Raw genomic sequence first — 12,099 nt, 5'->3', positions numbered from 1 at the left:
GGTGCTTGGACCTTTACGGCCCCCCGGCGGAGGCAACACACCTCTTTGGCCTCTGCTTCACGTAGACGGCACCCCCGGACTGACCCACCCTGGGGAAATCGGTAGTTGCCTTTTCCTGTCTTTCTCTCTCTCTGCAATCTTCGTCTTTCCCCCTCACTTTCAATCTTTCCTGTCACCTCCTCACTTCTTTTACTTCCGGTATTCTTGGCAGCGAGGGTTAACCTTGTGTGGTACAACCAACCTTGGCTGTACATATTTGGTTATAGTGGCAAGGTACAGTTGGCGACCGCTGGTTTTTATATATAAGACCTGCGGCGTCCCCTTGTTGGGCTCCACGGTGGGTGACTGGCGTTGCTGCCGAAAACTGACTACTTTCTATGGAGAATTTTTTCCCCAAACTCCCTGATCGCCCTCATAAGCGAGGGCGCACCGAAGTATTCCAGTTTTATGGCCTTCAACGTGAAAACTTTCCAAAGTATCATGTGATACATTCTGAAAAACCAGAAAAGAACGTCAGAGTCATCTCACCTTTCCTTGTAGCGAAATGTCTGTGCGATTCTATAGGCCCCGGTTACAAGGCCACGAAGCTAGCTAGTGGTGACCTCCTTTTGGAAGTGCATGATAAGAAGCAATATGAAAAGCTACAGAACCTTGTCTCTTTTGGGAACATTCCAGTGACCGTGACCCCACACCGAACTATGAACACTATCCGCGGCGTTATTTCAGATGAAGACATGATGGAGCTAACCGAGGCCGAACTTTTAGAAGGATGGAAAGAGCAAAATGTGATCAATGTGAAACGGATTACGATAAGACGCGATGGGAAAGAAATTCAAACAAAGCACCTTATTGTCACCTTCGGCTCAAGCGTCCTGCCCGAGACAATCGAGGCAGGATATGTCAAGCTCCGGGTCAAACCGTACATACCGAACCCTCTGCGATGCTTCAAGTGCCAGCGATTCGGGCACAGCTCACAGAACTGCCGAGGTCGGCAAACTTGTGCAAAATGCAGTGCTACTGAACACCTCGCCGAGTCATGTGAAAACACCCTTCACTGTGTGAACTGTGATGGAGAGCACGCCGCGTACTCGCGGTCGTGCCCATCCTGGAAAAAAGAAAAGGAAATAGTGACAATTAAGGTAAAAGAAAACATAACTTTCAAGGAGGCACGCAGGCGGGTATTGCACCTGCCGAAAACCAGCTTTGCCGAAGTGGCGCGTCAGGGGGCAGCGCCACAGCGGCTTCCGGCGGCTGTCCGGCTCACACACAGTGAGCTGCCAGCGACGCCATCCGCCCCCTCGGCGGCTGCAGCTAGCGCTGCTCCGCCACCCCAGCAGAAGGGGCCATCAACCTCCGGGCTAGTGGCCTCCAAGGCCTTGTCCCTCGAGACGAGGCCTTCACCGCGAACAAACCGCTCTCAAGAGCGGGTGTCCAGCGCTCCGCAAGAGCCAATGGACACATCTTCCAGCCAGACGGCGCAGCCAGCGCCAAAGGAGCGGCGAGAATCTCTCGACCGCTCCAAAAAAGAAAAAGCCCGCATCACAGGGCCTGACAAGGGCTCTTTAAGTTAGTCTCTTTTTTAAACACACAGCACAAAAAAAAACACTTCCAACATGAATACACAAATAATACAATGGAACGTCAGAGGACTCCTACACAACCTCGATGACGTCAAAGAAATCCTACACAGGTTTAATCCTAAGGTGCTGTGTGTTCAAGAGACACACCTTAAACCTACACAATCAAACTTTCTCCGGCAATACGCCATTTTTCGTAAAGACCGCGATGACACAGTCGTGTCTTCCGGTGGTGTGGCTATTGTAGTCGATAGAGGTATTGCCTGTCCGGGAATTAAAACTTCGTACGCCCCTAGAGGCAGTTGCTGTCCGAGGGGTGTTGTTTGACAAGCTGATCACTATCAGCTCTATATACATCCCTCCCAATTATCAACTACATAAAACTGAATTTCAAAACTACATAAATGAACTTCCGGAGCCATACATAGTTGTCGGAGATTTCAACGCACATAACACTTTGTGGGGAGACTCACGTTGCGATGCGAGAGGTCGCCTGATTGAAAGTTTTCTGTTTTCTTCAGGCGCATCATTACTTAACAAGAAAGAGCCTACGTATTACAGCATTACACATAACACATATTCATCCATTGACTTAAGTATAGCATCGAGTACACTAATGCCATACCTGGAGTGGTCTGTTCTCAAGAACCCCTTTGGGAGCGACCACTTCCCAATTATGCTAGGCTTAACAGAACATGATAGATGCTCGCCACACGTTCCGCGATGGAAGGTTGACTCGGCTAACTGGGAACTTTTCCGACAAATAACATATTTAAGCCGTGATGACATTGCCTCTTTTAACATAGACGATGCTGTGGCGTATATAACAGGTTTTATCATTGACGCTGCTGAAAGGTGCATACAACAAACTAATGGACTAGCTAATAAACGTCGCCTGCCTTGGTGGAATGATGAATGCCAGAAAGCACGTAAAAAGCAAAACAAAGCCTGGGGATTGTTTCGCAACTCCCCAACAGCCGAAAACCTGATAAATTTTAAACAAGCAAAGTCACAGGGCAGAAGAACGCGTCGACGTGCAAAGAGAGAGAGTTGGGAAAGATACATTGCCAGTATAAATTCATACACCGACGAAACAAAAGTCTGGAATAGGGTAAATAAACTAATAGGCCGGGAGTCACATCCTCTACCCTTAGTAAGTAGCCAAGGTGATAGCCTGGAAGATCAGGCGGATTGTCTAGGTGAACACTTTCAATATGTATCAAGTGAATCGCATTATACAGACACTTTCCTGAAGTTCAAAGAACGCGAAGAGCGGCAGCCTCTTAACCGCAAAGGTTTTTCGAGTGAGGCTTACAATCAACCATTTAACTTAGCCGAACTTAAAGCATCTCTCGCTTGTTGTAACAACTCGGCGCCAGGTGGTGATCGTATCATGTATGAAATGGTTAGATACCTACACCCTGAAACACTGAAAACACTCTTATCTCTGTTTAATGCCATGTGGGCGGCTGGGTGTATCCCGTCCTCATGGAAAGAAGCCATAGTCATCCCTATACTTAAACAAGGCAAAGACCCGTCCTTAGCCAGCAGCTACAGGCCAATAGCACTAACGAGCTGCCTGTGCAAGCTGTATGAAAAAATGATAAACCGGCGTTTAATCAGTTTCCTAGAAAATAACAAAATACTAGACCCCTTCCAGTGTGGCTTCCGAGAAGGTAGGTCGACAATAGACCACCTTGTTCGCATCGAGGCAAACATCAGAGATGCGTTTATACATAAACAGTTTTTACTTTCTGTATTTATAGATTTAGAGAAAGCGTACGACACGACATGGCGCTTCGGAATTCTGCGAGATCTTTCTGCGATGGGGGTCCGCGGAAATATGTTAAATACAGTCGAAAGCTACTTGTCTAACCGCACGTTTCGCGTAAGAGTGGGCAATGCTTTATCTAGAACATTCACCCAGGAGGCTGGCGTGCCGCAAGGGGGTGTACTTAGTTGCACACTCTTCATTGTAAAAATGAACTCCCTGCATACAGTGATTCCACGCAGCATGTTTTATTCTGTGTACGTCGATGATGTACAGATAGGTTTCAAATCATGTAACATCGCTATCTGTGAACGACAGGTGCAGCTTGGATTAAACAAATTGTCTAAATGGGCGGACGTAAATGGGTTCAAAATAAATACACAGAAAAGTACATGCATACTCTTCTCAAACAAAAGAGGCGTGACACCGGTACCAAATCTCACGATCAATCGAGAGCAACTATCCATGAGCAGTGAACATAAATTCCTGGGCATAATTCTGGACTCTAAGCTTACCTTCATCCCCCATCTTAAATATCTGAAGACAAAGTGTCTGAAGACTATGAACCTTTTAAAAATTCTCTCGCACACAACATGGGGTAGTGATCGAAAATGCCTCCTAAACTTGTACAACAGTCTTGTCCGCTCGCGCCTTGATTACGGAGCTATAGTTTATAACTCCGCAACGCCAAGTGCATTAAAAATACTAGACCCCATTCACCATTTGGGTATCCGCCTCGCGACCGGTGCTTTCCGAACAAGCCCGATCCAGAGTCTCTATGTAGAGTCGAACCAGTGGTCACTCCATCTGCAGCGCTCATATAGCAGTTTCGTATATTTTCTGACAGTACAAGCAAACAACGAACATCCTTCTTATTCCACCATAAACGATATGACCGCCGCTGCACTCTTCCATAACCGACCTGCAGCGAGGAAACCGTTCTCTTTACGTGTAAGGAATCTTAGTGAGCAAATGGGTGTTCCAGTGCTTGAACATCGTCCTATGGCTCCTGCTAAATTGTTACCGCCGTGGCAGTGGCAGATGATAGAGTGCGACACATCGTTCGTAGAGGTCACGAAAGACGCTCCAGAGGCGCACATTAAAATGCATTTCCTAGAGCTTCAATCCAAGTACTCGTGTACAGAGTTTTACACGGACGCTTCTAGGTCACATGCCGGGGTTTATTATGCAGCCATCGGTCCATCGTTTTCGGAAACCGGTGTACTGCACCCGGAGACAAGTATCTTTACGGCTGAGGCCTATGCAATATTATCGGCTGTAAAGTTTATAATGAAAGCAAAACTCAAAAAGACTATCATATTTACGGACTCGCAAAGTGTTGTGAAAGCATTGCAATCACTCTGTAAACACAAAAACCCTGTACTTAATGAGCTCTATTCCATTCTGTGTAAAGCGTATATATCTAACCAGCATGTGATTTTATGCTGGGTACCGGGTCATAGAGGCATTGAGGGTAATGTTCGAGCAGATCAAATGGCCACATCAGTTACATCTCAGGCTATTAACCCTACAACTGCTGTTCCTGCAACAGACTTGAAACCTTTCTTGCGAAAGAAGCTACGAAGCCACTGGCAACACTTGTGGGACGCTGAAACAAATAATAAACTTCACATGATTAAACCACAGTTAGGTTTCTGGCCCTCAGCTACGAAAACACGACGAATTGATGTCCTATTCTGTCGTCTCAGAATAGGACACACGTACGGCACCCACAATTTTTTGCTCACTGGTGATGAACCACCAACCTGTGGTAGATGTGGTGAGAGGCTGACCGTGCTCCACGTCCTGCTGGAGTGTCGGGAAGCCGAAACGGAGAGAAGAAAATATTTTCCTGTAGCATACCGCTATCATATCCCTCTTCATCCCATGATGTTTATTGGTGAAGAACCACTTTTTAACGCCAAAGCAATCCTCGGCTTTTTGAACGATGTTGTGCTACATGTTATCAGCCCAATAAATTCATAGCGCATCCTCCCTCCAGAGGATGCTGCTGTGATAGTAGTTTTGTATAAAGCACATGCCTCCAGGCCCTTGTGGTTCAAGGGCTCTGTTTAGGCAGTAGTGCTTCTTTCCAATTACTACATCTTCAATATTTTAAATATTGTCATTCTTTCTCAATGCATTCTCCATTTCATAGTACACCTCATTAGTCATTGCCATGATTTTAGTGCATGTATATTTTACGCATTTTACAGCGATTATTTTTTTAGGCCCCTTTACAGCCACACTTCATCTATTTCTCAGAATTCATCGCTCCACTGCACACTCACAAACAATGGCATGGCGCTCTTTGGCCATAACTGGCCCTTGCGCCATAAAACACCACACATCATCATCTCCGTCTGCTAGCCGTGCTGGTAGTACGAGTTCAACATGAACTCAGACTATCTTAATATATCAAATTCCTTAGCATAATCACTTGTGAATGCAAAAAGGTACTAGTACTAGTGAATGAAGTGGCTCACGCGGCGACAGGGATGCATATCGATGACGGCTGCTTCACATTTGATTGTGGCTATGATGGTTATTTTATGTGACCAGGCCTCAACGAGTTTGACACCGCCGCTCAGTAACGTTTGAGACTACGCATGTGTCGTAGGCATAAAAAAAAATCAAACTGAGTCAAGTAGTGGAAAAATAACACATCACCAATACAGTTGCTTCTGTGTAAAGCAAGAGCTCAGACTGTCAGTTCATAACTAAAGCACCTATAATACTTCGTCAAGGTGCCAAGAGATGGCACCACGATGTGTCAAATCAGAAGCAACCAGAATTTTTTCTGTGTTGATTTCTATCAGTAACGTCGCTGGCGCACTGCAGGAAAGCCCTGCACAGTCACACAGGACGAATAGCTGCCGTAACCCGCCTGTGACCCACGTTGCTGTGAACGTGTCAAGTTACATTTTGTACAGAGATGTCATTTCAGCATGCATTCTGTTCAGTATTATGTTAAAATGCCATACTTTCCTGTTCTGAATTGAATAAATCGTAGGTATGCATCATCTTTGTATAGCCAGACCAAAAAAAAAAGGAAAGTAATCTTCTTGGGGAAGGGAACCATGATGCCGTCTGTTGTTACGTCGGAGCCCCGTGTAAATTTTGTATTGCACGAGTGCAGACATGCGTGATTATTGCACAAATGGCTCCGAGCTCATTTCCGACTTGAGTGACCATCTCCTCTTGCAGACGACGACGACGAGCTGATGGCCGGGGACCTGCTGAGGCCTGGTGGCATATTTATCGACCTGGACAACATGTGGGACGTTGTTGAGGTTGATGATGACCTACTCGATGACCCACTCGACAACTTCTTTGACAATGACGGCCAAGCCGATGACACACCCGAGGACTTGTTAGACAATGAGGGCCCACCCGACGGCCCATTAGAGGACTTGTTAGACAATGAGGACCCACCCGACGACCCACTCGTGGACTTGTTAGACAATGAGGACCCACCCGACGACCCACTCGAGGACTTCTTAGACAATGAGGACCCACCTGACGAACCACTCGAGGGCTTCTTAGACAATGACAGCACTCCCGAAGAGGAATTTTGGATGTAGTGAATGAAACAGGGCCACACACACAAGTGTATTGCAAGGAGGAATGAAGTTTATTGCTCAGGTGGACTAATGCAGTGACTGACCGGCCCCTACTACTCATGTCCTGGCAATTTCGCACACCACCCGTGTTTCGCTGTGTCCAATTAATTGTTTGGGGCATCTTGTTTTGCCTGTTTGCGTTCTGCTGAAACTCCAAAGCTGTACTCGCAGATCTTTACAGACACACTCTGTGGACTGTTGCTTTAGTGTACATGAGTCATGCCGCCAGGTGTGTCATGTTGTGTTAATTTTTTTTCTTTCTTTCTTTTTTCTTTCGTGTTATTGCTAATCGGTTTTCTCTCCGAAGCTTTGTGCCGAGCTCATGAGGCAAGTTGTTTGTCGAGAACCGGGAAAGTATGTCAAGGTGAACAATGAACTGTTCAGTAAAAAAAAATGCAAGTGTTATGTAAGTTGGGGCAGTCCTTCCACTACAATTAGCTGTTGCGAATCAACCATGCACAAATGTCTGGTTGTGGGGGAGAAGGCTAGGAAACTCATTTATGGAACAATTCTAGGCCTTTAAAGCAGCTGTCCTTTTGCAATACTCAGATTTTTTTTTTATCTTGTCATTGAAAGATTTTTGTTCTCAGCAAATTGCATCTCTTTTAACTTTCCCCGTCTGAACCAAGTTTTCATCAGTTTCAAGCACATACTCTGATGATTTGCCTTTTCTGGCCTACAATACACCTTGCCTTATGCTTGCTGGGCTTAGGGTGTACTTGCTTTTATTTTTTCCTGCATTCAGTGTTGATGACTAGTCACACCTGTCTTGGAGTTTGATATGATTGTGTATTCCATAGCTGAAGTAATTTACGAGAAACGTATATTTATTTTCTTGGTTAACCGCAGGCACTAAATGACCTTTGGATCTGAGATTGGCCTCAAAAATTACAAATTAACAGCCCTACTTACCAAAAAATAAACATGATTCAAGCCATGTTTTTATTCTACTGGAAGTAGCATGTGTCACTGACTGTGAAAGCATGGATGTAAAGACGGTGTAGACAGACAAATGAAATTCTAAAATTTGATTCACTCTGCAGTATTAGCAGCGAGTTGAAAGTGGTGCCTCCTTTATGGACATCTCAATTCACTTTGTGATAGACCGTTCAATTGAGAGCCACTATATAAGTCTAAAGCTACAGACTGCTGTACACAACATTCTAGTTTTCCTTGTTGTTTGCTGATGTTTGACAAAAAATAATGTGAAGCAAAATAAAAAATGGGCATCTTGTATGTTTACGTGCCGTTGTGCTGTGTTGTATTCTTGCATTTCTGTTCAAATCTCAAGCAGTGTTTTCTCAGTACAGACGTTTTTTTATGCTTATTGCTGAGCACAATCTGCAGCTCCCAGGTGTGTGCCCAGATATTATTAACAAGCTTTACGTGGTCTCAAGTTTTCAGAAGGTAGGCACTCTGCAACAGTGTAATTTCTGAACAATGTGTGTGGAAGTGGGTACCCGTCTAAGGGGGGGGGGGGGGGGGGGGGCATCATTTCACTGCTCAAAGGAACCACCACACTTAGCCTTTGAGATGTGAATGAGATGTGATGCCAAGGTGAATCCACGTTTCCTCTTATGAATGTGGTTTGCACTAGTACCTCACAACATTTAGTTTTTACAATCAGCTTACACTATGTTATGATGTGTAGAGACTGCTTGCTTGCTGGCATTCTAACAAGTGTGTCAGGTTTGTTACAGCAGAACCTCGATGTATTTCAGTTTGCTACATTTTCCCAGTTGATACGCTCTGAAGCACAGGTCCCATTTAGCTTTCATAGGGTGGGTTTATGTGTATATGCATTAGCTTCCCATTGGTTATGTTTCTCTTCTCGGTCAACTCCAAAAACTACCCGCCGTGGTTGCTCAGTGGCTATGGTGTTGGGCTGCTGAGCACGAGGTCGCGGGATCGAATCCCGGCCACGGCGGCCGCATTTCGATGGGGGCGAAATGCGAAAACACCCGTGTACCTAGATTTAGGTGCACGTTAAAGAACCCCAGGTGGTCCAAATCTCCGGAGTCCCCCACTACGGCGTGCCTCATAATCAGAACTGGTTTTGGCACGTTAAACCCCATAATTTAATTTAACTCCAAAAACTGCAACGGCACACCACCAATACTTCACCATTCTGCGGTGACACCGTATGTTGACCACCGCATGGCACCCCTGAAAACGATCGTGAAATCTGCCATGCGATGCAAAAGGGTCACCATCGCAGTATTCATGTCATTGCAGTCGCCAATCTTAACACAGCTTGTAAAGTCTAAAGCCAAGTCAAGGTGGACCAAGGTACAAGGGGTCGCCCTTGTAGACATTTAACACTTTCACATAAGTTGTAAATTCATAAATCTCTAACCCAGTGGTTCTCAAATGGGGCTCCGCGAAACCAACGCCCGCAAAATAGGGGTGTGCGAATATTAGAAAAGTACGAATATTATTGAAAATGATAATGTTAAGTGGAATCTCGATGATACGATCACGGCTAATACGAATTTCCGGATTATACGAATTTTTCTGAGGTCCCGGCCGAGCCCCATTACTTTGCAACGTGCTAGAGAACGGTTGTTACAATTCGATTTTCGACCCGCGTCGGTTGATACGAATAAACGCCGCCCCACCGACGGCCGCGAAAGAGAACAGCGAGCAGTCCCGCGCGTTTTCTCTCGGTGCGGAGGCGCGGACTCGGCGCCGGATAGCGCGGACGAAGCCGCGACTGGGCGCGAAGAGTTTGAAGCGGCGGCGCTTTTGTTGCTTTTGCGCTTTTCCTTTTGTCTGCTCGCTCGCTGCGGCGGCCGCTCTTCCCCACGCGCGGCCGCCGCAGCAAGCGAAGGCTCGTGCGGTCTATCGCTTCAACGGAAACTGAGCGGCGTAAGCACGGCTCATACAAAGGTCAGAGCCGTGTTGAGATCGCTTTCAAGATACGGTGCGCGCGACAACACCGACAGCCGCAGCCGGCACAGGCGCAAAGTAGAAGAACGCATTTGTTGGCACAGTAAAAGCCCTCCCTCCCGCGCTACCTTCCCGCTTTGCTCCTTTCGCGTGGGAGATTGCGCCGCCAGTTACCCTTGCGCTCGGTTGCAAGCACGGTGTGGTTGCAAGATACGCATTTGGTGACGTAGCACAGCGTCGCCACGCCCCCCTCCCTCCCTTACCCCCACGGCCTCTCTGTCGCGTTTTCTCTCCGCTGTGCGTTCGCTCTCCGTGAAGGCGCGCATCCCCCGCGCGCTTTTACTGGCACATACGGCGCGCAGCGACGATTTTATCGCCCTTGGACTCATGCTCCACGTCTCATGCTCCTCCTCCGCATCGCCCTCGTTGATCTCTCCCATCGGTGGGCGTCCTCGTTGAGAAGCGTGCTCGCTACCGCGCTTGTCGGCGAGATTTTACCGCGGAAGCCGCATTATAACCGGTATTTCGTCTCACGCGGCTGCACTGAAAGCGGTATGCGTATACATGGAGTTCTATGGGAGGGTAAACGGGAGTCGGAAAAGGCCGCATTGTAGCCAGTTCTTCACTATAAACGGCTACGTTATAAGTGATCTATACTGTAAAGGCTTTTTACGTGCATGTGCCTGAGTGAGTTCACCTCTGACTCTTTAATTTAGCTAGTTTTAATTGTGCTTCGATGATACGAATTTCGGCTAATACGAATACAGTAAAAGCTCGATGATACGATCACGGCTAATACGAATTTCCGGATGATACGAATTTTTCTGTGGTCCCGGCCGAGCCCCATTACTTTGCAACGTGCTAGAGAACGGTTGTTACGAATCGATTTTCGGCCTGCGTCGGTTGATACGAATAAACGCCGCCCCACTGATGGCCGCGAAAGAGAACAGCGCGCAGTCACGCGCTTTCTCCCGTTATCTTTTGGTGCGGAGGCGCGGACGCGGCACCGGATAGCGCGGACTCCGCGACTGGGCGCGAAGAGTTTGAAGCGGTGGCGCTTTTGTACTTTTCCTCCTTTTCGGCGGCCGCCCATCGGACGGAGTGGCTGCTGTGCTTCGGGCCGCGTTCTTTGTGTTCGCGCCATTTTACCTAGTCGCAGCGAGCTATGTCTACCGAGATAGGATTGTCTACCGAGGTAGAAGGACATTAGAGACTTTTTCTTCAAGTAATAAATGCTTTTTAGGTACATGCGCCTGAGTGAGTTCACCTCTGACTCTCTAATTTAGCTACAGTCGAATCTCGTTAATTCGAACATGCTTATTTCGAACATACCGCGCACCGACAATGCTCTTAGCAGCGCGCCAAATCACGCGGCGGCGCCTCCGACCGGCAGTGCTACGACACCGCCATAGAGCAAAAGCTCGGGAGAGACCCCTCAATGCCGCGCGCGAAGGAACGGGGGAAAAAAATAAAAAAGAACCCGCGGCGGAAATTTCCTTCTCTCTCAAATTGCAAGGTCGCCGTTTCTGCATCGCGCCGGAACAAGCGTGTACGTGCCGACTAGAGTGTTCTAGACAACCGTATTCCAGCACACACTAGTGCCGACGTCTCAGCCACACGGATAAAATGGCAGTGAACCCTTCTCCTCTATTTTCTAGTCACATGTTGACCTTGCACGCTGCGGCAGCAGCGCAGAGGGAAGCAGCGGCGGAGGCGCAGCCGGCCAACGAAACTGCTCACGCCCGCAAACGCTCGCTTCCCGATAACGGCAGAAAACGAAACTTCAGGGAGCGGCTAAAATAAGCTGGCGCCAGCACGGCGGCGGGCGCGCACGGAGTCGAAGGTGAGAGAGCTACGAGGGAGGTGAGAGGGAGGGCGAGGGGAGCCACCGAAGCGGCGGAGTTCACGCGGCCAAATCCGCTTCCCTGCCGCCCTCCTCCCTCACCTTCGACGGTCTCCGCGCGCACCCGTGTGCCGGCGCCACCCGCTCCCTGAAGCTTCGTTTTCTGCCGTTATCGGGAAGCGACCGTTAGCCGACGTGGGCAGTTTCGTGGCCCGCGCTTGCTATGCGCTTGCGCGCCGCGATATTTCACGGCTCGCACCGTTCGTGCATCGTGCTATGGTGCACAAATACTTCAAAAATACGTCCTTTTAATTCGAACAAATTTTCGGGCCCCTTCGAGTTCGAATTATCGAGATTCGACTGTAGTTTTAATTGTGTTTCGATGATACGAATTTC

General features: G+C 47.8%; 1 protein-coding gene across 1 annotated transcript in view; it reads left to right on the top strand.

Moving 5' to 3' along the window:
- Positions 1-8,372, top strand: part of LOC119446880 (putative RNA-binding protein EEED8.10) — a 50,540-nt gene extending 42,168 nt beyond the window's left edge. Inside the window, exon 19 of the mRNA XM_037711459.2 lies at positions 6,556-8,372. Within this exon, the coding sequence (XP_037567387.1) occupies positions 6,556-6,932 (377 nt within the window). The 3' untranslated portion in view covers positions 6,933-8,372. The remainder of the gene's footprint in view (positions 1-6,555) is intronic.
- Positions 8,373-12,099: the final 3,727 nt, after the last annotated feature.

This window comes from Dermacentor silvarum, chromosome 3 (genome assembly GCF_013339745.2).
Source record: "Dermacentor silvarum isolate Dsil-2018 chromosome 3, BIME_Dsil_1.4, whole genome shotgun sequence".
Taxonomy (NCBI): Eukaryota; Metazoa; Arthropoda; class Arachnida; order Ixodida; family Ixodidae; genus Dermacentor; species Dermacentor silvarum.
The sequence above is the reverse complement of the archived record's forward strand: the minus strand, read 5'-3'. Positions and strand labels throughout refer to the sequence as shown.